Source organism: Cibotium barometz, chromosome 6 (assembly GCF_041138505.1).
Source record: "Cibotium barometz isolate CiBa-2024 chromosome 6, ASM4113850v1, whole genome shotgun sequence".
NCBI classification, from domain to species: Eukaryota; Viridiplantae; Streptophyta; class Polypodiopsida; order Cyatheales; family Cibotiaceae; genus Cibotium; species Cibotium barometz.
In genome coordinates, this window is record NC_141051.1 from 61,109,844 (window position 1) to 61,135,514 (window position 25,671).

The 25,671-nt window shown below is 40.8% G+C and overlaps 1 protein-coding gene across 1 annotated transcript; it reads right to left on the reverse strand.

The window, feature by feature from the left end:
- Positions 1-23,844: 23,844 nt before the first annotated feature.
- Positions 23,845-25,380, reverse strand: LOC147637937 (uncharacterized). The gene is made up of 2 exons (XM_086798965.1): positions 25,038-25,380; positions 23,845-24,469 (listed from the first exon to the last, which is right to left on the reverse strand). Exons 1-2 carry the CDS (start codon positions 25,317-25,319, stop codon positions 24,371-24,373), a joined length of 381 nt encoding a protein of 126 aa, XP_086655091.1. The 5' UTR covers positions 25,320-25,380; the 3' UTR covers positions 23,845-24,370.
- Between the last annotated feature and the right edge of the window lie 291 nt (positions 25,381-25,671).

Below are 25,671 nucleotides of genomic sequence, written 5' to 3' on the forward strand. Positions count from 1 at the left end.
AGGTGTGTTTGACCCGGCTAGTGGTGCCTGATTTGCTAACATACGCTTAAGTACTAGGCAATCCTTAGATTGATGGCCATGCTTACCACATGCATTGCAATTCCCATTGAATTTGACTCTGAATGTGGGACATTCACTCGTGCTATGTGGTCCTAAGCAAACCGAACACCATTGTTGCTCTCTTCTTGGATACATATGGCTATTTTGAGGAGCTCGATTACCCCTAAAGTATTCTTGGAGAGCCCTAGTAAGGTCAGTTACACACATTTTGGATATCTTGTTCTCCTTGGCAATACACAATAACGGATGCTTCTACAAATGCAGATTCTGCAAATGTTGTGCAGGATACAGAATGGGCGTTTAGCGTGTATTGCCAGTATGACCCATCTGTACATGATGCATGTTTGGCAATTTTTATTGACTCTCATGTTTGGTATTTTGACAGTGGTGCTACAAAGCACATTACCTCGCATCGTGATATGTTCACTTCTCTTGAGGCTGTCCCTAATGGGAATACTGTCACATGTGCCAATAATGCTTCTTACCCAGTGAAGGGCATTGGTAAAATTATGCTTACTGCTGCAAATGGTAGTGCTTTCACACTTTCAGATGCTTTGTATGTGCCAGGGATAAAGAAGAATCTATTGTCTGTCTCTGCGCTTGCTAGACTTGGACTTATAGTCAAATTTGTGGATGACAGATGTACTGTGCATGATTTGACTTCTGGTGATACAATTATTGTATCTGGCACCTTGTTTCGTGGGCTGTATAGGCTCAATTCTTATGACAAGTGTGTGGAAGATTCAGCAAATGCAGTTTCTGATGAAAAGGCAGTTTCAGATGCAAAACTATGGCATGCTCGTTTTGGTCATCTGAACTTTGCTAGTTTGCTGCGTTTGCAGAAATTTGATATGGTTTCTTCATTGCTCCCTCTTGAGGCACCATTGAAACATGTTTGTGAAGGCTGTATTTTGGGCAAAATGCAGCGTTTTGCGTTTCCAAAGGATGGTTCTGTGCGGGCCACTCGCAAATTGCAGCTTGTACATAGTGATGTATGTGGGCCTATGCAAACTCTGTCATTTAGTAAACACTTGTACTTCGTGACTTTCATTGATGATTACTCAAGGCATGCATGGGTATATCCACTGAAGGCAAAGTCCGAAGTGTTTTTGTGCTTCAAACAGTTTTTTCTTATGGTTGAAAATGTATCCAATTGTACTGTGGGCACCCTCCGTTCTGATCGAGGGGGGGAGTACATGTCTAAAGAATTTGATGCATTTCTGGCTAGTCGTGGGATAAAACACCAATGTACAGTGCCGTATACCCCTCAGCAAGATGGTGTTGCTGAGAGAAAAAATAGGTCACTTATGGAGATGGCACGATGTATGGTCAAGAGCCAAGCTTTGCCACATGCATTTTGGCTTGAGGCTGTCATGTGTGCTGCATATGTACTCAACAGGTGTCCCACTAAGGCCTTGCAGTCTATTACTCCATACGAAGCTTGGCATGGCAAGAAGCCTTCTATTTGTCACTTGCATGTCTTTGGTTGCTTGGCCTATGCTTTAGTGCCTGTGCAACAATGCAGAAAATTGGATGATAAGGCTGTCAAATGCATTTTTGTTGGTTACAGTGCTGAGAGCAAGGGTTACAGATTGTATCATTCACAGTCAAAGCGTATCTTGATTAGTCGAGATGTTGTTTTTGTGGAAGATGCTGTGCAACCTTTGTTATCATGTACCAAAGAGACAGGTGTGAGCTCACGGGATGTATTTGATACACTGTTGCCTCTATCTACAGGTGGGAATTCAAATGTAAGTCCTAATGAGGCAAATATTCAGCCTATGTAGATTTCAAACGACATCATAGATCAGCCTATGTCTGATGCAGATTTACAGGATATAATTCATGAGGATAGGGCTGAAAATGAGGATAGGGTTGAAAATGAGTAGGCTAGAGGTATGCCTAAATATCTAGTACAAATCTTACATGATAGTAAAATTGATGCACCTATGTCTAGTCGTACTCGTTCAGGTTTTCAGCATGCCTCTTATGCATCAGATTGTTATGCTTTGGCTGTGTCTAGTATGTGTGAAGAGGAAGAACCTCTTTCATTTGATGAGGCACAAAAATCAGAAAATTGGTTGGCTGCAATGCAAAGTAAATATGATGCTATAATGAAGAATGGTACATGGTCTTTGTGTGATTTGCCTATTGGTAAAAAGGCCATTGGATATAAGTGGGTTTTTAAATTGAAACGAAAGCCAGATGGCAGTGTTGATTGCTATAAGGCTAGACTTGTTGCAAAGGGTTATGCTCAAGAAAAGGGCATTGATTTTGATGAGACCTTTGCTCCCACTTGTCGTATGACTACCATTCGTAGCATTTGTGCATTGGCAGCTCATAATGGTTGGAATGTACATCAGTTGGACATAAAGACTGTGTTCTTGAATGGAGATTTGCATGAGGAGCTGTATGTATCGCAGCCCGTGGTTTTGTTCAAAGAGGGCAGGAAAACAAAGTGTGCAGGTTAAAAAAGGCTTTATATGGTTTAAAGCAAGCTCCACGAGCATGGTATGAAAAGATACATGCATATTTGACTGCACATGGTTTTTAGAATAGTCCAACAGAGAGCACTTTGTATGTTAAATGTGTGGATGATGTACATCTAATCATTGCTCTCTATGTCGATGACATGCTGCTCACAGGACCAAATGAAAGTCATATTGCTGATTTTAAGGCTGATTTGAATGCCTCTTTTGAGATGTCAGATTTGGGGCATTTGCATCATTATTTGGGGATACAATTTAAGCAGTGTGATGGAGGTATTGCTTTGTGTCAGACAAAGTATATTGAGACATTGTTGCGGAGATTCGGCCTTGAAGACTGCAAGCCTATTGCTACTCCAATGGAGACAGGTTTGAAGTTGAGTCTTCATGATGCTGGAGATCACTTTGATGTCACACTCTATCAGACAGCTGTTGGTTGCCTCATTTATGTATGCATTACGAGGCCAGACATTCAGTTTGCAGTCTCACAGGTGAGCAGGTTTATGCATAGCCTAGGGTCTCAGCATTGGAAGGCAGTTAAACGCATCTTTCGCTACTTGAGTGGCACCATACATCTTGGGTTGTTTTATCCCAAGGGGGGATCATTGTCGCCAGATTTACATGCTTTTTCGGACTCGGATTGGGCTGGTTGCTATGACACAAGAGTGTCCACAAGTGGTTTTTGTTTCATGCTCGGTAGCTCATGCATATCTTGGTTGAGCAAGAAGCAACCTACTGTGGCCACTTCTAGTTGTGAAGCTGAGTACAGGGTAGCTTTCACAGCTACGGTTGAGTGTGTGTGGCTCAGACGGCTTATGGCTGACTTGGGTGTTGGACAGGAGTCTGCCACCTCTATCTTCACTGACAGTCAGAGCGCATTGGCAGTTGCGAGAAACCCAGTTTTTCATGCTCGCACAAAGCACATTGAGGTGCATTATCACTATGTCAGGGAGAGACTCTCAGCAGGAGAGATCAGCTTCACCTATGTGCCAACACAGGACAACCTCGCCGATCTTTTCACAAAGGCGCTTCCTCGTGAGAAGTTCAAAGCTTTTCGCAAAGCTTTGGGCTTGCTCCCCTTTATGGATTGATCTACTTCGGGCATGGCACTCCCCTATACATGAGTGACAGATCTCGTTCACACCATCACTCCTAGGGGGGATTTGTTGCCATATATATAGGTAGTGATGTGTGTGAACACACTTAGGACTGCCGGGGCACTTTTTCCCTCTTTAGGAGGTTTTTTTCCCTGGCTTGTATATACGCCCATCATTCTAGGGCTAACTTATCTTTTGTACATTGACACAATCTAATACACTTTGTGTTGTGTGCATTCTTGCTTCTTCTTCTCCAAGCTTTGTGTGCTTTCCTGCAACCCTAATTCCAACATATTTGTCAAAGAGTTAAGTAGCATAAGGCAGTGACCTTTCAAGAAGGTGATTGCCTTATGCTGACCTACATTAGTCTATTTTGTGACCATTTAGAGGCTTTCTTCCTGCATAACTTGTCTATGATGACCCTCCATTGCTTGAGGAAGACTTCAAAGATAATAGAACTTGAAATCATTTTAGACCATGAGAAGACAACAACAAGAAGAAATATTTATCACATATATTTAGTGAAGTGTCAAGGCCACCCCATTTAAGAGGCTCAATGGCTCCTCAATCATACCATCATGGTGCTACCTATCCATCCTTAATTGCATCTTATATTTATACTCACCCATGATTATTTCAAATTTTGTCACAACTGAGGATAGTCATTTCTTACCCTAGGGGCATGTTATGAGAAGTAAATTCATAGAATTTTATATTTTTACCTTTCTCATTATTTATGAATTCTCCTATACAGGTTTAGATTAGGAATCCTTTCTAAATATGGGTGGCAGTAGCTTACTTTGTGTGAACACGGATGATCGTGTTTATGCGTGAGAATATAGGTTGCATCATCTTGATTTATTGAGTTTTGTATAATTATTTATATTTTTAATTAATTAATTGGCATAGCTGATGTAAGTGTAGATCCTTGGGTTGGATAACGAAGGCAGCTGGTGGTGGTTAGGAAGATTTTGAGATACTTAACTTTGGGTTTCTATGGATTAATATTTGATTCTGTACAACGTGCATCATTTATTCCATTTTGGGCGACATTCATATTTATTAGCAGTGGATATATTTATTAGAATTACATAATCCTCCGTGTATAGGTATTATTACTTACTACTTTGAAAATAATAATAGATGACTTTTATTGGCCTAATGTTAGGAATGATGTTTTCAAAGGAATGATGTTTTTAACTTTGTTTCTAAATGTCTTATTTTGTTGCCATGTATATAGGCAGTGATGTGTGTGAACACACTTAGGACCGCCGGGGCACTTTTTCCCTCTTCAGAGGTTTTTTCCCCCGGCTTATATATACGCCCATCATTCTAGGGCTAACTTATGTTTTGTACATTGACACAATCTAATACACTTTGTGTTGTGTGCATTCTTGCTTCTTCTTCTCCAAGCTTTGTGTGCTTTCCTGCAAACCTAATTTAAACAATTGGTATCAGAGCAGGCATCGGCTCCCAGGGCTACACCGCCAGCACCCTCCGACTCACGTTCTCCGATTGAGGTGAGTTTTCACGAGCGCTTGCAAGTTCCTATACTTTGCAAATAAGCCCGTATGGCTTTGCGTTCTCAGAATTTGCATCTGAGGTCGTTTCGGGCTCCGTTTTTGCATTTCAAGTTCTGCACAGGTGTTTTCGTCATTTTCTGCAGAAATTTCGACAGTGCAGTTTTCTGCAAAACAGGCATACGTGTTCTATTGTGGACTGTGCTACATAGCACAAGTAGTCTTCTGTTCAGTCTTTGCTTCATTACAGGTAGCTTTTGCATCAGTTTCAGTCAGTGGCCATGCCTGATAACATCAATGATGTATTTCGCATGTTGTCTGCTGAAGACAAACTGGATGGAGATGGCAACTACCCACTTTGGGCATACATGATGCAGCATGTTTTGGTTGCAAAAGGAGTGTGGAACATTGTGCAGGGTATGGATGTATGTCTAGGTTCTGTGGATGTAGGATCTGTTGAGGATGTTGCAGGTTCTAGCAGCTCTACTGTTGCTGCTGTTTTGCCCACTACTGAACAAGCTCGTTGGGATGGTAAAGATGCGCAGGCTCATGCCTTGATTGCACTTTCTATCAAACGTAACATCACCCCACATATTCGTTTAGCTAAAATAGCAAAACAGGCTTGGGATATTCTAGCTGGTTTGTATGTAGGTCTAACGAGGCAAAAATCGCTTACCTGCGTAAAGAGCTAGAATTGAAGATTATGCAGGAAGATGATGACATGAATGTTTTTCTTGCTGAGATTAAAGATCTCAAAGAACAGTTGATTTCGACAGGTGAGATTATTCTTAATCATTCTCTTGTGCAGACTTTTCTTGATGCTTTACCTGAGACATATCAGACTTTTGCTTCCACGTGGAGACTTCTTGCTGAGGACAGACCTGATGCTGTCAAGTATGATACTACTTTAGTCAACAAGCTCTTGCAAGAAGCGCACTCCAGGAAAAACAGGGCCAGGCAGCATGCAGTTGATCAAGCATTTATTGCTGCCCAGCAGCAGAGAAGAAGTGGTAAGGCAGCCCCTTCCACTGTTTCTTCTCCTATTAGTAGGTCTGCAACTTCTTCTCCTTCCACCCCACAGGTAACAACAATAAGTCTGAGAAGGCTCTTGATAAAGGCAAGAAAAAGACCAGGTGCAACTATTGTAAGGTAAATGATCATGTCATTAAGAATTACCCTAAGCTAAAGGCTAAAGAGGCAAAGAAGAAAGAGTCAAATGCAGCCACAATAGCGGATGCTTCTACAAATGCAGATTCTGCAAATGTTGTGCAGGATACAGAATGGGCGTTTAGCGTGTATTGCCAGTATGACCCATCTGTACATGATGCATGTTTAGCAATTTCTGCTGACTCTTGTATAGTATTTTGACAGTGGTGCTACAAAGCACATTACCTCGCATCGTGATATGTTCACTTCTCTTGAGGCTGTCCCTAATGGGAATACTGTCACATGTGCCAATAATGCTTCTTACCCAGTGAAGGGCATTGGTAAAATTATGCTTACTGCTGCAAATGGCAGTGCTTCCACACTTTCAGATGCTTTGTATATGTGCCAGGGATAAAGAAGAATCTATTGTCTGTCTCTGCGCTTGCTAGACTTGGACTTGTAGTCAAATTTGTGGATGACAGATGTACTGTTCATGATTTGACTTCTGGTGATACGATTATTGTATCTGGCACCTTGTTTCGTGGGCTGTATAGGCTCAATTCTTATGACAAGTGTGTGGAAGATTCAGCAAATGCAGTTTCTGATGAAAAGGCAGTTTCAGATGCAAAACTATGGCATGCTTGTTTTGGTCATCTGAACTTTGCTAGTTTGCTGCGTTTGCAGAAATTTGATATGGTTTCTTCATTGCTCCCTCTTGAGGCACCATTGAAACATGTTTGTGAAGGCTGTATTTTGGGCAAAATGCAGCATTTTGCGTTCCAAAGGATGGTTCTGTGCGGGCCACTCGCAGCTTGTACATAGTGATGTATATGGGCCTATGCAAACTCCGTCATTTGGTAAACACTTGTACTTCGTGACTTTCATTGACGATTACTCAAGGCATGCATGGGTATATCCTCTGAAGGCAAAGTCCGAAGTGTTTTTGTGCTTCAAACAGTTTTTTCTTATGGTTGAAAATGTATCCAATTGTACTGTGGGCACCCTACGTTCTGATCGAGGGGGGGAGTACATGTCTAAAGAGTTTGATGCATTTCTGGCTAGTCGTGGGATAAAACACCAATGTACAGTGCCGTATACCCCTCAGCAAAATGGTGTTGCTGAGAGAAAAAATAGGTCACTTATGGAGATGGCACGATGTATGGTCAAGAGCCAAGCTTTGCCACATGCATTTTGGCTTGAGGCTGTCATGTGTGCTGCATATGTACTCAATAGGTGTCCCACTAAGGCCTTGCAATCTATTACTCCATACGAAGCTTGGCATGGCAAGAAGCCTTCTATTTGTCACTTGCGTGTCTTTGGTTGCTTGGCCTATGCTTTAGTGCCTGTGCAACAACGCAGAAAATTGGATGATAAGGCTGTCAAATGCATTTTTGTTGGTTACAGTGCTGAGAGCAAGGGTTACAGATTGTATCATTCACAGTCAAAGCGTATCTTGATTAGTCGAGATGTTGTTTTTGTGGAAGATGCTGTGCAACCTTTGTTATCATGTACCAAAGAGACAGGTGTGAGCTCACGGGATGTATTTGATACATTGTTGCCTCTATTTACAGGTGGGAATTCAAATGTAAGTCCTAATGAGGTAAATATTCAGCCTATGTAGATTTCAAACGACATCATAGATCAGCCTATGTCTGATGCAGATTTACAGGATATAATTCATGAGGATAGGGCTGAAAATGAGGATAGGGTTGAAAATGAGCAGGCTAGAGGTATGCCTAAATGGCTGGTACAAACCTTACATGATAGTAAAACTGATGCACCTATGTCTAGTCGTACTCGTTCAGGTGTTCAGCATGCCTCTTATGCATCAGATTGTTATGCTTTGGCTGTGTCTAGTATGTGTGAAGAGGAAGAACCTCTTTCATTTGATGAGGCACAAAAATCAGAAAATTGGTTGGCTGCAATGCAAAGTGAATATGATGCTATAATAAAGAGTGGTACATGGTCTTTGTGTGATTTGCCTATTGGTAAAAAGGCCATTGGATGTAAGTGGGTTTTTAAGTTGAAACGAAAGCCAGATGGCAGTGTTGATCGCTATAAGGCTAGACTTGTTGCAAAGGGTTATGCTCAAGAAGAGGGCATTGATTTTGATGAGACCTTTGCTCCCACTTGTCGTATGACTACCATTCGTAGCATTTGTGCATTGGCAGCTCATAATGGTTGGAATGTACATCAGTTGGACATAAAGACTGTGTTCTTGAATGGAGATTTGCATGAGGAGGTGTATGTATCGCAGCCCCGTGGTTTTGTTCAAAGAGGGCAGGAAAACAAAGTGTGCAGGTTAAAAAAGGCTTTATATGGTTTAAAGCAAGCTCCACGAGCATGGTATGAAAAGATACATGCATATTTGACTGCACATGGTTTTCAGAATAGTCCAACAGAAAGCACTTTGTATGTTAAATGTGTGGATGATGTACATCTAATCATTGCTCTCTATGTCGATGACATGCTGCTCACAGGACCAAATGAAAGTCATATTGCTGATTTTAAGGCTGATTTGAATGCCTCTTTTGAGATGTCAGATTTGGGGCATTTGCATCATTATTTGGGGATACAATTTAAGCAGTGTGATGGAGGTATTGCTTTGTGTCAGACAAAGTATATTGAGACATTGTTGCGGAGATTCGGCCTTGAAGACTGCAAGCCTATTGCTACTCCAATGGAGACAGGTTTGAAGTTGAGTCTTCATGATGCTGGAGATCACTTTGATGTCACACTCTATCAGACAGCTGATGGTTGCCTCATTTATGTATGCATTACGAGGCCAGTTTGCAGTCTCACAGGTGAGCTGGTTTATGCATAGCTCAGGGTCTCAGCATTGGAAGGCAGTTTAACGCATGTTTCGCTACTTGAGTGGCACCATACATCTTGGGTTGTTTTATCCCAAGGGGGGATCATTGCCGCCAGATTTACATGCTTTTTCGGACTCAGATTGGGCTGGTTGCTATGACACAAGAGTGTCCACAAGTGGTTTTTGTTTCATGCTCGATAGCTCATGCATATCTTGGTTGAGCAAGAAGCAACCTACTGTGGCCACTTCTAGTTATGAAGCTGAGCACAGGGTAGCTTTCACAGCTACGGTTGAGTGTGTGTGGCTCAGACGGCTTATGGCTGACTTGGGTGTTGGACAGGAGTCTGCCACCTCTATCTTCACTGACAGTCAGAGCGCATTGGCAGTTGCGAGAGACCCAGTTTTTCATGCTCGCACAAAGCACATTGAGGTGCATTATCACTATGTCAGGGAGAGACTCTCAGCAGGAGAGATCAGCTTGACCTATGTGCCAACACAGGACAACCTCGCCGATCTTTTCACAAAGGCGCTTCCTCGTGAGAAGTTCGAAGCTTTTTGCAAAGCTTTGGGCTTGCTCCCCTTTGTGGATTGATCTACTTCGGGCATGGCACTCCCCTATACATGAGTGTCAGCTCTCGTTCACACCATCACTCCTAGGGGGGATTTGTTGCCATATATATAGGTAGTGATGTGTGTGAACACACTTAGGACTGCCGGGGCACTTTTTCCCTCTTTAGGAGGTTTTTTTCCCTGGCTTGTATATACGCCCATCATTCTAGGGCTAACTTATCTTTTTTACATTGACACAATCTAATACACTTTGTGTTGTGTGCATTCTTGCTTCTTCTTCTCCAAGCTTTGTGTGCTTTCCTGCAACCCTAATTGCAACATATTTGTCAAAGAGTTAAGTAGCATAAGGCAGTGACCTTTCAAGAAGGTGACTGCCTTATGCTGACCCACATTAGTCTATTTTGTGACCATTTAGAGGCTTTCTTCCTGCATAACTTGTCTATGATGACCCTCCATTGCTTGAGGAAGACTTCAAAGATAATAGAACTTGAAATTATTTTAGACCATGAGAAGACAACAACAAGAAGAAATATTTATCGCATATATTTAGTGAAGTGTCAAGGCCACCCCATTTAAGAGGCTCAATGTCTCCTCAATCATACCATCATGGTGCTACCTATCCATCCTTAATTGCATCTTATATTTATACTCACCCATGATTATTTCAAATTTTGTCACAACTGAGGATAGTCGTTTCTTACCCTAGGGGCATGTTATGAGAAGTAAATTCATAGAATTTCATATTTTTACCTTTCTCATTATTTATGAATTCTCCTATACAGGTTTAGATTAGGAATCCTTTCTAAATATGGGTGGCAGTAGCTTACTTTGTGTGAACACGGATGATCGTGTTTATGCGTGAGAATATAGGTTGCATCATCTTGATTTATTGAGTTTTGTATAATTATTTATATTTTTAATTAATTAATTGGCATAGCTGATGTAAGTGTAGATCCTTGGGTTGGATAACGAAGGCAGCTGGTGGTGGTTAGGAAGATTTTGAGATACTTAACTTTGGGTGTCTATGGATTAATATTTGATTCTGTACAACGTGCATCATTTATTCCATTTTGGGCGACATTCATATTTATTAGCAGTGGATATATTTATTTGGACATGTGAGAGCTTCCTATTTGATTTTATTACAAAAGTTGTACACATTTATATGGTTAAAGGTTCATAAATATTTTTAGTAGTCAAAACTGATGATAGCGAATTGGCAATAAAGCAAGCTGTTTTTTCTTGAAATCAACATCTTTGTGAAAGTGTAAGCTATTTTGAGTCCTATAAGTTATTTCAACTAATATGATTAAAATACACTAAGAGGAAGCATGGGCTCACTTTTACGTGGGGAAAAATTAGACCCCATATTGTGTTTTTGTCTCTACTCTATCATTTTTTATGCAATTTAATATTGAAGGGTCTTAGTCTCCCAACATGTTCATTTAGGTGCATTGTGGTGTGTGCATCTTGGTGCTTTATGAGAATATGTGTTGCTTTATTTTTCTCCCTCCCTCTCTTGATTAGCTTCTTCTCCTTCTCCCCATCTTGTGAGCATACTAGCAATCGGAGTAGTGCTAGAGCTCTTCCATAGCTCTCTCCTCCTTTTCTCCCTACCCACTCCTACAAGACATCAATGGAGTGACAACATTGGTGTTGTAAGTGAGGCAATTGTAAGTGAGGCAATCTAGATCTCTCCTCCTTTTCTCCCTACCCACTCCTATCTTGAGATATCGAGCTCGTCTAGTGAGGCGGTGGACACTGATGACCCGCCTAGGGGATAGGACCCACACTTACACCACTGGCATGGTTGGTGAGATCTTGGGTGATATGCGGCCAGTGGGATGACAGGCTGTGTGACAGCCATTCTAGAGACTGGCATAGTTATAGCGCCAGCTCATTTAGTCGGGTTCACACTATAGAGAACCCGTGTATGTATTGGTTGAGTACCTTTCATATTATTGTGTACTCTTATCTTTGTATATGGTGTGTTGAGTGTTGAGTAGAGAAGAAGAAGATTTTCAGCCTCTCACCTTGTGTGTTCTCTATTAGGGTTATGTGAGTGTGTGTGTGTGTGCTTGCAAGAGCTCAAGCTCTCTTCCCCCTGCATCTTTTCATGGTATCAGAGCCTGGTTCGTGCTAAGGGGGGCTGAGCTGCAAGCAAGAGAACCACAGGAAGCGGTACGAGGGTAAGAGCTTCAACTACTCTTCCCTATTTGTGTTGGTGCTACACCCTTGTCGGCGGGAGCTCTACGGGAGGCACCGGCAACGATCTCTGATTGAGGAGCTTTCTTCGTGGGAGTAAAGCTATAGGGCAACTATGCAGTCTTGCGGACTTAAATTTTCGGGCCGAAAACGCGTTTCGGGCGCGTCTGGACCTCCGTTTTTCAGAAAGCAGGCGATTTCAAGCACTGTGGGTAAGTCATCGATTCTCTGCAGAACTCTGTTTTAAGAACTGCAGAAAGACAGATTGACTGTGCAGACACTGTGGGTGCTGCAAAGAGGTCTATAATTGCCATTGGGTGTATGTATGCACATTGAAGTCACTGGTTGTGACATTTGAGAGTACTATAGTACCGCTGTGCAGAAAATACAGTAGTTTGTGCAGAAAAAACCAGAGTGCAGTTTCTGGTAAAATTGTGTGTTTGGCAAGATGTCTAATGATGGCATAACACAGATTGTGGCTGAGCAGCTGGATAAGAATAACTTCCATGCTTGGAGGTTCAGGTTGACGAATTTCCTGATGGGAAAAGGCTATTGGGACTACATAGAAGGTGAGCATGAAGAGGCACCGGAGATACCGGATATAAATCCGACTGCTGTGCAGATGTGAAAGAGTTTAAAGACTGGAACCAAGGAGCCAGGAAGGTTATGTATTGGCTTTCCATTAGTATACAGGACACCATGATTGGGCACATTCAGGATGCCAAGTCCCCCAAGGAGGCGTGGGACACCTTGGTAAAGCTTTATGAAACAAATACCAAGGCACGTAAGATACAGTTGAAGAATGAACTTCATACTGTGGAGAAAAAGAGCATGTCTGTGAGTGAATGACTATGCGTTGAAGATAAAGGGTATTGTGGAATCCCTTGCATCTATTGGTGTGTCAGTAGATGATGATGATAAGGTGGAGGTCTGTCTACGTGGTCTCGGGCCACAATACAAGGCGTTTAAGACGTCTATTCAGACTCGGGAAAACATTCCCAACTTTACAGATTTGGTGTCTATGCTGATTATCGAAGAGAAGAACTTGGGTGAAGACCAACAGTCTTCACAAAGCAAAAACAGTTCAGAGCAACAGGCCTTCTACACGAGTTCAGGAAGAGGACGAGGTAGAGGAGGCCGTGGACGCAGTCAAGGAGGTGGCCGAATAGGTAATCAAAATTATGGCCAGCAGCACAAGCAGCAACAACAACAGTCCCAGAATCAACAACAACAACAACACACAGGTGGAAGAGGCAAATTCAGAGGCAGGGGGAGTCAAAGAGGCCGTGGAAATTGGCAGAGGCAATATAATGATGCACGTGAATGCTATTATTGTGGTAAGCCTGGACATGTGTAGGCAGAATGTTATAAGAAGCAGGCTGACATGCAAAATGGGAAAGTGCAGCAAAACAACTATGCATCCTCAAGCAGAAATAATGAGGATAATGAAAGGCTGTTTGTTATGCAGCATGTCGTGAATGCCATGTCTGAAAATGTTGATGCAGCACAAAAAGATAATGTATGGTATGTGGATTCAGGCGCTTCGAACCACATGACAAGTCATGGGGAGTGGTTCAAGGAGATGAAAACCCCGGAAAGACCAGGTTTTGTGGAAACAGGGGATGACACTGCTCATCCAATTGCCCACGTTGGAGATGTGCCATTGTCTATGCAGGATGGCAAAGTGAAGTACCTTGCAGATGTACTTCATGTACCGAACATAACAAAGAATCTGGTTTCAGTTGGCCAAATGATTGAGCAGGGTTTGCAGGTTCGGTTTAACCCAATGGGTGTTATGTTGAAGATTTTAAAGACAAGTGCAGGTTGGTTGCAAAAGGCAACAGAGTGGGCAGAATGTTTATATTGAATGTAGACATGCCTGAAATGAGTGCTGCGATGTTTGCAAATGGTTCAGGAGTTGTTGCAGACACAGACATATGGCATAAAAGGATTGGACATGTAAATGTGCAGAGATTGAAGTCTATGCAGACAAAAGGAATTGTGCCAGGGCTGCCAAAATTTAAAGTGGAAGGTATGCAGAAAATATGTGAAGCATGCCAATTTGGGAAGCAAACAAAGCATGTGTTCCACGTAACAGATATGTGAGCAGAAATGCACTAGATGTTGTGCATTCAGATGTATGGGGTCCTACGAAGACCATATCTATGGGAGGCTGCAGGTACTATGTGACTTTCATTGATGACCACACAAGGAAAGTGTGGGTATATTTCATGAAGGAAAAGAGTGAGGTGTTCACTCACTTTCAGAATTTCAGAGTTTTGGTTGAAAAGCAAACAGGGAAATATGTAAAGTGCCTAAGGTCAGATGGAGGGGGGGAGTACTTCTCCAATGAGTTCTCTGAATTCTTGAAGAACAATGGTATTCGGAGACATTTCACATGCAGATATACTCCGCAGCAAAATGGAGTTGCTGAGCGAAAAAACAGGCACATTGCTGAGATTGCGCGAGCATTGATGGAAGAGAAGAATATGCCGCATATTGCTATTGGGCTGAGGCTGTTTCTACAGCAGTATACATCATGAACAGGACTCCAACTGCAGCCATACATGATGTAACTCCAGAGGAGAGGTTTACTGGCAGAAAACCAAATTTGTCTCATCTGAAAGTCTTTGGATGCATTGCATATGTGCATGTGCCAGATGAGCTGAGAACTAAGCTGGATCCGAAAGCTGAAAAATGTGTGTTTATTGGATACTCCCTTGAGCAAAAGGGATACAGGTGTTATAACCCTGCTACACGTGAGTTGAGAGTAAGCAGGGATGTTGTCTTTGATGAGATGAGCAGCTGGTATGCTGCTGAAAAAGAAGCTATTGGGGCTGATGTGAGTGGAAGTGTGGTTGCAGAGAATGCAGGTCAGCAATCACAGTCTTTGAGTGGACCAGGAGAGTCCTCATCTAGTGGGTCTGTTTATAGACCATGGAGTGGCAGGCTGCGTCATAATACCAGTCCTGCAAATGTGATTAGTACATCACGTAAAGGAAAAGAGAAAGTGGTTGAGCCCCTTGGTATGCCTGACATTTCTGCAGGGCATTCTCATGTTGATGGAGAGTCTAGTGGCTCAGATATGAGCCTTGATGAGGAGCTTGGGATCCCAGCTATGAGACCACCTGGTGTAAAGAAGGCTATGGAAGCCATGAATGAAAAGCTACGAAGATCAGGGAGAGTGAAGAACCCTGTGCAGAGATTTACCTATGATGGTTATGTGGCACATCACTATGCATATATGGCAAAGGTTGTGCAGGTTGTTGAGCCCACATGCATTGATGAGGCTGTTGGAAATGTGTGTTGGGAGAAAGCTATGGACGAGGAGATGGATGGACTATATGGAAATGAAACTTGGGATTTAGTGCAATTGCCTGAAGGCAAGAAAGCCATTGGATGCAAGTGGGTGTACAAAGTTAAACATAACAGTGATGGAAGCATAAACAGGTACAAGGCTAGATTGGTAGCCAAAGGATATGCGCAGACATATGGGATTGATTATGAGGAAACTTTCAGCCCAGTTGCCAAGATGGCAACGGTGAGAGTTGTGATAGCAGTGGCTGCGTCAAAGCAATGGTCTTTACATCAGATGGATGTAAAGAATGCATTCTTGCATGGGGATTTGCAAGAAGAGGTGTATATGTTGCAGCCACCTGGATATGAGGATGTGGGTCACCCCGAGCATGTTTGCAGGTTGAAGAAAGCCTTGTATGGCTTAAAACAAGCACCAAGAGCATGGTCTGACAAGATTTTTGAATATCTTATCACTATTGGCTTTCATGTAGCCAATGCAGATTTCTCACTAAATGTGAGACATGGTGATAGAGAAGTTGTGCTTGTTGTCATCTATGTAGATGACTTGATCATTACGGGGGACCATGATGCAGAGATTTTTGATGTAAAGATCCTGCTTAGACAGAAGTTTGAGATGAAGGATCTGGGGGAGCTCAGATACTTCTTGGGCATTGAGGTGATTAGGTCACCACATGGTATTGGATTACTGCAGAGACAGTATGGCTTGGACATGTTGTCCAAGTATGGTATGACAAGCTGTAAGCCTATTTCTGTGCCATTAGGAATGGCAAGTTGAATGCAGATTCAGGAGAGATCTTGGAGGATCCTACTATGTATAGGAGCATAGTAGGAAGCTTGATCTACATGACGATCACCAGACCAGATTTGAGCTATGCTGTTGGGTTGGTGAGTCAGTTTATGCAGGTTCCACGAAAACCGCATTTGGATGCAGTGAGACGCATACTGAGGTATGTGAGGTCTACTTTGCATTGTGGACTATTCTATGAGACTGGGACAGAGATATGTGTACATGGGTACACAAATGCTGATTGGGCTGGTAGTATCTCAAATAGAAGATCTACCAGTGGATTCATGTTTTCTTTGGGGAGTGCTGCTGTGACTTGGAGCAGCAAGAAGCAGCCTACGATTGCTCTATCGAGTACAGAGGCCGAGTACAGAGGAGCTGCTATGGCAGCATGTGAGGTAGCTTGGTTGAGGAAGCTACTTGCAGATTTGGGTCTATCAGTGGATAGACAAGTTGTCATTTTCTGTGACAACATTAGCAGTATACAGTTGGCCAGGAACCCAGTCTTTCATGCTCGCACGAAGCATATAGAGGTCCATTACCACTTCGTCAAAGAGAAGGTCTTGGCAGGAGACCTTGACCTTGTTTATGTCAGCACAGAGGATCAGGTAGCTGACATCTTCACCAAAGCATTGGGTACAGAGAAGCTCCGCAGATTCAGGGCTTCGCTTGGTGTACATGAGATGGAGTTGAGCTCGAGGGGGAGTGTTGAGATATCGAGCTCGTCTAGTGAGGCGGTGGACACTGATGACCCGCCTGGGGGATAGGCCCCACACTTACACCACTGGCATGGTTGGTGAGATCTTGGGTGATATGCGGCCAGTGGGATGACAGGCTGTGTGACAGCCATTCTAGAGACTAGCATAGTTATAGCGCCAGCTCATTTAGTCGGGTTCACACTATAGAGAACCCGTGTATGTATTGGTTGAGTACCTTTCATATTATTGTGTACTCTTATCTTTGTATATGGTGTGTTGAGTGTTGAGTAGAGAAGAAGAAGATTTTCAGCCTCTCACCTTGTGTGTTCTCTATTAGGGTTATGTGAGTGTGTGTGTGTGCTTGCAAGAGCTCAAGCTCTCTTCCCCCCTGCATCTTTTCATCCTACAAGACATCAAAGGAGTGACATCATTGATAATGTAAGTGAGGTAATCTAACTTGCCCACAAGATGGGATTTTGTCCATTCTTGGCAGCTAGAGGCAAGTTTCCACATTGACCCTTTCTCTTACCTTTCCTCCCATTATCGAGTAAAGCATTTGAGTGTTCCTTGGTGGACAACAACTCACAAAGTAAATTTAGCATGTAAAACCCCATCAAAGTGTAAGAATTTGAGTTTTTAAACTGGTCCATAAGTTAGATTATGGGTGTTTCACACTTATCTTATGCCTACATCCCACTTATACCATAGTCTCTCCTTCAAGTGTTTATTCTTTAACTCTTAATTCATGAAATTTGGTCATAGGCACATCATTAGGTATGCTCTGATGCTACTATAGGTGCCTAATATTATAAACACATACTTTAATGAAGATTCAATTTCTTCCCATCTGTGTCTTTGTAGTCTTCTAATTCACTTTTATGTTGTGTACCCATCCTAGGTGCTCATCCATTAAGTGTTTACAATAGTGGGACCAGTCACATCTTCTTTTCTTGTTGACTTTTCCATGGCATTGACTTTATCAAATCAATGACCAAGTTAACACTAATTTATCCACGTATGTATAAATTAATTTTCTAAAGTCTATAAAATATGATATGGTATGCTTTTTTTATAATTTTATTATATTATTCATTTTCACAAAAGAAAGCTAACAAATAAAATCCTCGCTAACTATTTATTACTTCAAATTACTTTTCATAGTTCATATGTTTAGTTTTGTTGGTGGGGAAAATGAAAGATATTCTTTTTGAGAGAGAAATATTTATTAAGAAGTTGAGGTGTTGGGGGGAAAATGAAAGAGCTCTTTCTCAAAGAGAAATATTTATTAAAAAGTTAAGGTGGAGAATCCCATAGAATTAGAACCTTAAGTTCAAGGTTATAAAGGATACTTCATAGCTTCAAGTAGTGCCCCACATGAAGTTCATTGTGGTTTAAAAAAGCCTAAAATTAAGGAGGTAAAGACTACTTCTTCACAACATTAACAAAACCATGACATGTAACTCATGTGGTAACAAAAAGAGTAAGCGTGTTCAATTTGATAGAGTGAAAAATGTCCTTTAATGAGGTAAAGACTACTTCACAACATTAACAAAAACATGACATGTAACTCATGTGATAACAAAAAGGGTATAAGCGTACATGTGTTACAAAAAAGGTAAAGAACATTTTTCACTCAATCATGAAATGAAATGATATTTAAAGAACCTCTTTTGTATCTCATTCAATCATGAAATGCAATGATATTTAAAGAACCTCTTTCCTATTTAAAGCACCTCTTTCCTGTCTCACTCAATGATGAAATGTAATGATATTTAAAGAACCCTCTCTCACTCACTCAATCATGAAATGAAATGATATTTAAAGAGCCTCTTTCCTATCTCACTAAAGCCTTCAAAATTCAAGGTTAAAAGTATTCTACACATGCTCATGAATATGTGATTATTAATGTGAGGTATTCCACTTTATTCTACAACATTTTTAGTAATGGGGATCCCCTTTCCTTGATTTAGTTTCATGTAAAAATATTATTATGTTTGAATCATATACTAGTAGTAAAAAGAATCGTGTGATAAGGATGATAAAGGTTACCTTTTTTTACATCTATGATAGAAGTAAAAGGTTGTGGAAGTGTATTATTTTATAGATATAAAACAAACAACAATTTTATTTTGATGCAAAATTTAGAAAGTCTATTGCCTCATAAGACCATCTACCTGTGTACTTCCTTATTACCCCGCATTATAATTAGCTGGCTTGATTGGTACTCTAAACCTTTTTCTTAGCAAAGGATAGAAATAAATTTAGTAAATCTAAATCTTAAAATATATGTAGGCTACTATCGACGATTCGTGCTTGAAAATTTTGGCATTGTAATTTAGAAATCCTACCTCTTTGCCTTGTGATGAACGCACTTGCTATCAATGCCTCTATAGAACAGCCTCTATAGAACACACTTAGAATTGAGAAACCCTACCTCTTTGTTGCTTTGTGAACACACTTATTATCAATGCCTTTATAGAACACCCTTGTAATTTAGAATTCCTACCTCTTTGCTTGGGCGAGGTGTATGCACACTTCTAAGTCTCTCTCTTTCACACACACACACACACATGCACACGTGTGCATGGTGTTGAAAATTGCGGACCACTTCCTAGGAGATCGCCCATCCTAGTGGTGTTCACACCACTTCGAGCTTAACATCCACCACTCTAATCCATTCCAAGCCACAAAAATTGGTGGAGGAGGGATGATAATGGCCCTAGTCTTCTATTATTGATGTATGATCTCATTATCCCTGGCACTATACATGTGGTATGTAGACGGCCAAGCCATGACCTTCTAGCACCCTCCCTCGATGGCCAAGATGTAGGGTACCTAGAGGCTCTAACGACACTTGGCTTAGAGGTTTGCTTGCTCTCACAGAGATGTCACCCAACTATTCTAGCATATTCCCACCTGCTACTAGTGATTACTCCGAGCATACTAGCACAATGTAGCCTTCTTAGTTGTACACGCATTCGGCCTTTGTTTAGTTCTATCAAGAGGAATCAGCAAGTTGATCAGTTCCGCTAAACAACATCCCAACACGTGCACATGCACATCACACACAAAATTTGGATTCTCTTTTATTTTATATTAGAGCAATTAGGTGTATGAAGTTTCCAAAATAGTACCTTTTTCCCATTGAAATTCTATCAAGTCTATTTAGAGATCTTGTCCTAGTTTTTTTTAAATGTAGATCCATTGGCAAATATGCTATTCAAATGATCACTTTACATCTAAAATGTCATGTGTAAACTTTTAGTTAATAAAGCTTTTTAAATGACTTAGAACACTCTATAATAATATATGTCACAAAAAGGATTCCTTTTGAAATCTCTCTCTCTCTCTCTCTCTCTCTCTCTCTCTCTCTCTCTCTCTCTCTCTCTCCCCAATGGACAAACTTGTGACAAATAATGAAGGAGTGATGTGATGACTTAGAATAAGCAAGAATTATCTCCCACCTTTCCAATAGAGAAATCACAATCAAACTTTAAGGGTAAAAGGGCCAACTATTCAACACCCCCACTATGAATACAATGCTTACCCCTTCTATAAAAAAAGTGTTTTTCACCTCACAAGAGTTTAAAAACCCAAAACCCAAGGTTTGGTATCTTCTCGTTGTTGGCTAAAAATTTCACTTTAATTGGCTTTTAAATGTCCACCATGACTTGGAAGTTCTAATGTCCATAAATGGATAAATCAACTTTTAGACCTTAAAGACCTCAGACTAAAAACTTTGAATGACAAAAAATTATCAATAAAAGGCTAAAAGTGCTCATATATTTGGATTTCGAACGTGATGAAAAAATAGAGTTAAAAAAGAGGCTTTTCATTCAGTTTTCCATTATGTCTATATAATATGGTCCTTTTGATTAATGTTCAACCTGAAATAGAAAGAAGTTGTGATGAATATGCAATGCACCCACCTCTTCATCAATGCACCCCCCTCCTCCACTACCGAGCTCCCACCCGTGTCTCTAAATTTGACTCTCCTCCCCTAACTCTACCATCTAGCATATTCTTCTCTGCACACACACACACACACACACACACACACACACACACACAGAGAGAGAGAGAGAGAGAGAGAGAGAGAGAGAGAGAGAGAGAGAGAGAGAGAGAGAGAGAGAGAGAAGGAGCTTTACAATGGATCCACTATATTCATAAGAGAGACAAACTAGAGAGAAGGACATTTATGATGGATCCACTATATTCATAAGAGAGACAAACTAGAGTGAATAATTATTGAGACAGTACGGATGGATTAGACAAAGAGCTCCCTATTTATGTGTGTGTGTGTGTGTGTGTGTGTGTGTGAGAGAGAGAGAGAGAGAGAGAGAGAGAGAGAGAGAGAGAGAGAGAGAGAGAGACGCACACACACACACACACACACTGCAAATATACATATATAGTGTGTGTGTGTATACTGATGATTTGGAGGTTGGATAAGAGGTAAAAAAATTATTTGAAAACTAATTAAATAAGAAAAACAACCATTAGGAAAAATTTGGACTCAAATTGGGTCCTTTAAGGATTTGCACACATTCTCTCTCTACAAAAAATGGGCTCATGGTGAAATTTTTGCAAATCAACTCAGAAGTGAGTAGAGTTTGGACATTTGGAATCTACTCTTCAAGAACTTTCTAATGAGATATAGCATGACGGGTAACTTTGCATATTCAAGAAGTCCCCAAAAATTCACATTAATGATAACATATTCATGAGCATGTGTAGGAATACTTTAACCTTGAATTTTAAAGTCTTGAGTGAGATAGGAAAGAGGTGCTTCAAATATCATTACATTTCATGATTATAAGATGTTTATGATGCAAACCTTTGGGTATATACCTTTTCACATTGCCATTTACAATTGTAACACACGTACCCTTCTTGTTACCACCATGAGCTTCATGTCGTTGTTTTGTTGATGTTGTGAAGTATTTTTTTCCTCCTCAGTTTTAGGCTTTTGTACACCACAATGAACTTTATGTGGGGCACTACTTGAAGTTGTGAAGTATCATTTATAGCCTTGAATTTTATATGATCTATATGGGATGGTGCCACCTTAGATTGTTAATAATAGTTTCTTTTTGAGAAGGATCTCTTTTATTTTCCACACCATCAAACATTGGCATATGAGATGTGAAAAGTAGATTGCAACCAATAAATACTTTAGTAATGACTATGTTTGTTAACTTTCTTTTGTAAGTGAACAATGAATTAATCTAAGAAAATTATAAAATAACAGACATCATATTATATAGATTTTAGGAAAGCAATTTGTAAATATGTGGATACACGAGTTTTAACTTAGTCATTTCTTTACCATTAAAAGTCAACAACAAAAGCAGATGTGACACAGGTGACACGATTGATATGTACAGGGTGTAGAGATTTGAAAAGAGAATTTATACACTTAATGGATGAGCACCTAGGAACACTGCAAAAGGTGGATTGGAAGACTACATAAACCAAAGACACGTTCTTAACACCTAAAAACTAAAACCAAGAATCAAGTATATTTGGTTCATTCTCTTCAAAAAAGCATACTTGGAGCTAGTACATCATTTTAGGAAGATGCAACACATCAAAGGAGGACTTCAAAAGCCGTTGGTGTGAAAACTCATCCTAGAGGGGTAAAACCTCCAATTTTGTAACATTCTCATAAGCATTTTCTTCATGGGTTCATTATATATGTTGTAGGGAGTGTATACGTTGATTTATTGAGCACAAACAACAAAAATCAATGCTTTACGTGTTAAATCACTCTGTGCTCTGTTAATAAAAAATACCTCTATTAACAAGATAATTTTAGTACTAATTACAGTTAATTTTGAGAGCTATTGAGGGTTCTACCCTACCATTGGGATATTGCTAAACATTTGTGCATCATCAAGAACAATTTTCTCCTTGCTTTACTCTTCCAAATCACTCTTTCAAAAATGAGGGTATTTTTGGTTTTACAAATTTTAAATTTCTCAAGTGTTAATCTCATTAAATGCATATCTCTACTTTTGTAAAGGACTAGACACTAGCTTTGGGTAAACCCTTTGCAAAGACCATCCCATCCCCATAAGAAAACCATGTTAAATCCATTCATCTTAAAGGTTTCCATACATGGTAAGGAAAACTCAAGTTTATTCTCATGAAAGATAGGCATTGCGAAGAAGCGGCGCAAGTCCGCCCACCCAGGGGATGAGACCCCCACCGCCACCGCCACCGCCACCTCCACCTCCACCTCCACCTCGCACCCCCCCTCTACCTCGCCTCCCCCTCCCCCTCCCGCCCCCGCCGCCCAAAAAAATGCTATCAGGTGTGCATTTTAAACACCTCCTTGCGAATATATTATATATATCTACTTCGAAAAAAAAACCTCCTTGCAATATGCTTGCATCCATGACTACTATTTATCTTTTAATATTGTTAATCAATAATTGTGCGTGTGGAACCACCACATTACTCGAATCATAAAATCTCACTAAAAATCAAATTTTTGTTTGAACCAATCTTATCAATACTTGAGCTAAGAACAAGTTGGTTAACAACTCAAGCATGTTGATGCAAAACCAATTCCTTTTCATCCTCTAAATATCAAGATATACCAACGAGAGAAAAAGCAAAAAAATTCATATGCAATGCAAATTATGAAGTAAATCAATAATTCAATACAAAAAATGCCTTCAAAGCTCTTTTAACATTTGTTAAACAATAATTCTCTCTCTCTCTCTCTCTCTAAAACCACCATGTTACCCAAATCATAAAATCACACAAGTAAATTTATGTTTTAGAAAAATCTTATCACTATTTGAGTTAAGCATAAGTTAGTAAAAACTCTACATGTTGATGTAAACTAAATCCCTTTCATATTTTAAATATGAAAGAAGTAGACCAAAGAGAGAAAATACATAAGAGAGTGCCAAGTCTACATAAGCATAACTATTTGGCCACACTTAACTAGTATCCAATGTTTAAGAAACTGAAGGTGCCCAGATGCCCACCACAACAGCTACTCATAAAGAGGACCTTACAAAACAAAGCACATTCATCACTCGCCAAAACAACAGGAGGATGAAGCATTGAGCAAATGCTTATCCAACACCAAAGAGAGAAAAAAAAAGCCAAAAAATGACGAGTAAACCTCAATATAGAGCTCGTGCAAATTATGAAATAAATTAATAATTCATTGCACAAAACTTCAAAACTTCAGGTCATAAACCACTATGAGCTTCGACAATAGAATATTTGCATTGAACCCAAACTCACAACTCATAACTTTGAGCATAGACTACAAATGGCGATTTTCTATTTGGAAATGGGGAAAACAAAAAACCACCACTATATGATGAAGAAAGAAGTTGAAAAAAATGGGTTGACTAAAAGATGCAACCCACATCTTCACATAATTCTGCCCTCGTAGGACAGGACTATTTCATGCCAAATGTGGTGGGAACTTGGAAGTTTGGGGACTTGCTTTTAAGTGGTAGGTAAGTGGGGTTTCTCAAATGATATGAATAGTGTCCAATATCATGTGTGTAGGCCACCACATGGCCCATGCGTGATGCAACAGATGACCAGATGACACTGATTTGTGGGCGGATAAATTTTTATACGATGGCTTGGAATTAACTGTATTAGTTGAACTTTGAAGGTCCCATTACACTGGGTATTCTTCTATCTCATAGTAAAGAAAAATGGCGGCCCTTCTCCATTTGCAGATAAGCATTTGGCCCTGTCTTTGTTGGCAGCCCTCATCTTTGCCCTCTTGATGTTCTGCAGTACAGTATCGCTTAGTAATAACATCATCTAAAGCCGCCTTGAATAAACCACACACTTAATTTAAAGCATTGAGTGATCTCAGCATACAAATGTGGTGCGTGCAAGGGGGATGGAATGACCCCCCAAACAGAGCAGTTAGGCGAGCCTTAACCTAGAAAACTCAAGAATTATGTGTGTGTGTGTGTGAGAGAGAGAGAGAGAGAGAGAGAGAGAGATCTTTCATTAAGCACATCAATTATGTTGACACGGTTGCATAATCAATCCATACACAGGCAGGCTCATAAATTGTTGGATCAAGCACACACAAATACAGATTTAATCTGATTAGGAATAATTTTAGTTTAAGGAAGCGCACCAAGCAGCATTTCAGATCCCATCCAATTATCTACCCATATATAATCAATAATTAGAAGCACTCACCTGCATATGGATTAGTTAGAGTCTCTTTAACCTGGGTGTGCTTCCCTCACACTAATCCCCTTTTTCTGGAAAACAAGCAAACAAACACGCGCACGCGCGCGCGCGCGCGCACACACACGAGAGAGAGAGAGAGAGAGATTACCTCACGGAAGAGCTTGATGGAGGCTGTCAAGTGGTCAGCAGCACGTGCTTGAAGCGCGGCGAGGCGGGCAAACAGGGCAGAGAGGCAGATCTTGGCGTCGCGGAGGAGGGAGCGCACAACGGCCCTCTTCACGCTGTTGCTGCTGCGATTGTGAGAATGGGGCAAAGCGGAGAAGCAGGTGGGCCTCTTGGCGTAGCAGGACAATGGCACGCGATTAAGGACTTGTAGCTGCTGCGGCCGCCCCCCGTTCTCCATCTCCATCCTCCCACCACTGTAATCCATATATATGTATGGATGCTCACCCTCACATGCACTAAACAAGAAGAAGAAGAAGAAGAAGAAGAAGATACCGGAGCCTGCACACAAGAACAAAGCTGAGCTGTATCAGCTGTGTTTGTTCGGACACGAGCCCCGCCATCTGGCATCCACAGCACCAAAACGGCACGTGCGTCAAACCTTTCATACAATAAAGTATGGGGGCCCCTCAGGGTTAGGCAACATGGCAGTGTTCGAAAAAAACTATTTTCCCAAAAAGTAAAAAACCTTCATCTAAAAATTGTAAAATTATTTATAAAGAAATTTTTCAAATTTTGAAGGTTTTTGTTCTACAACCCCTCAAAATCTGCTGGTTTTT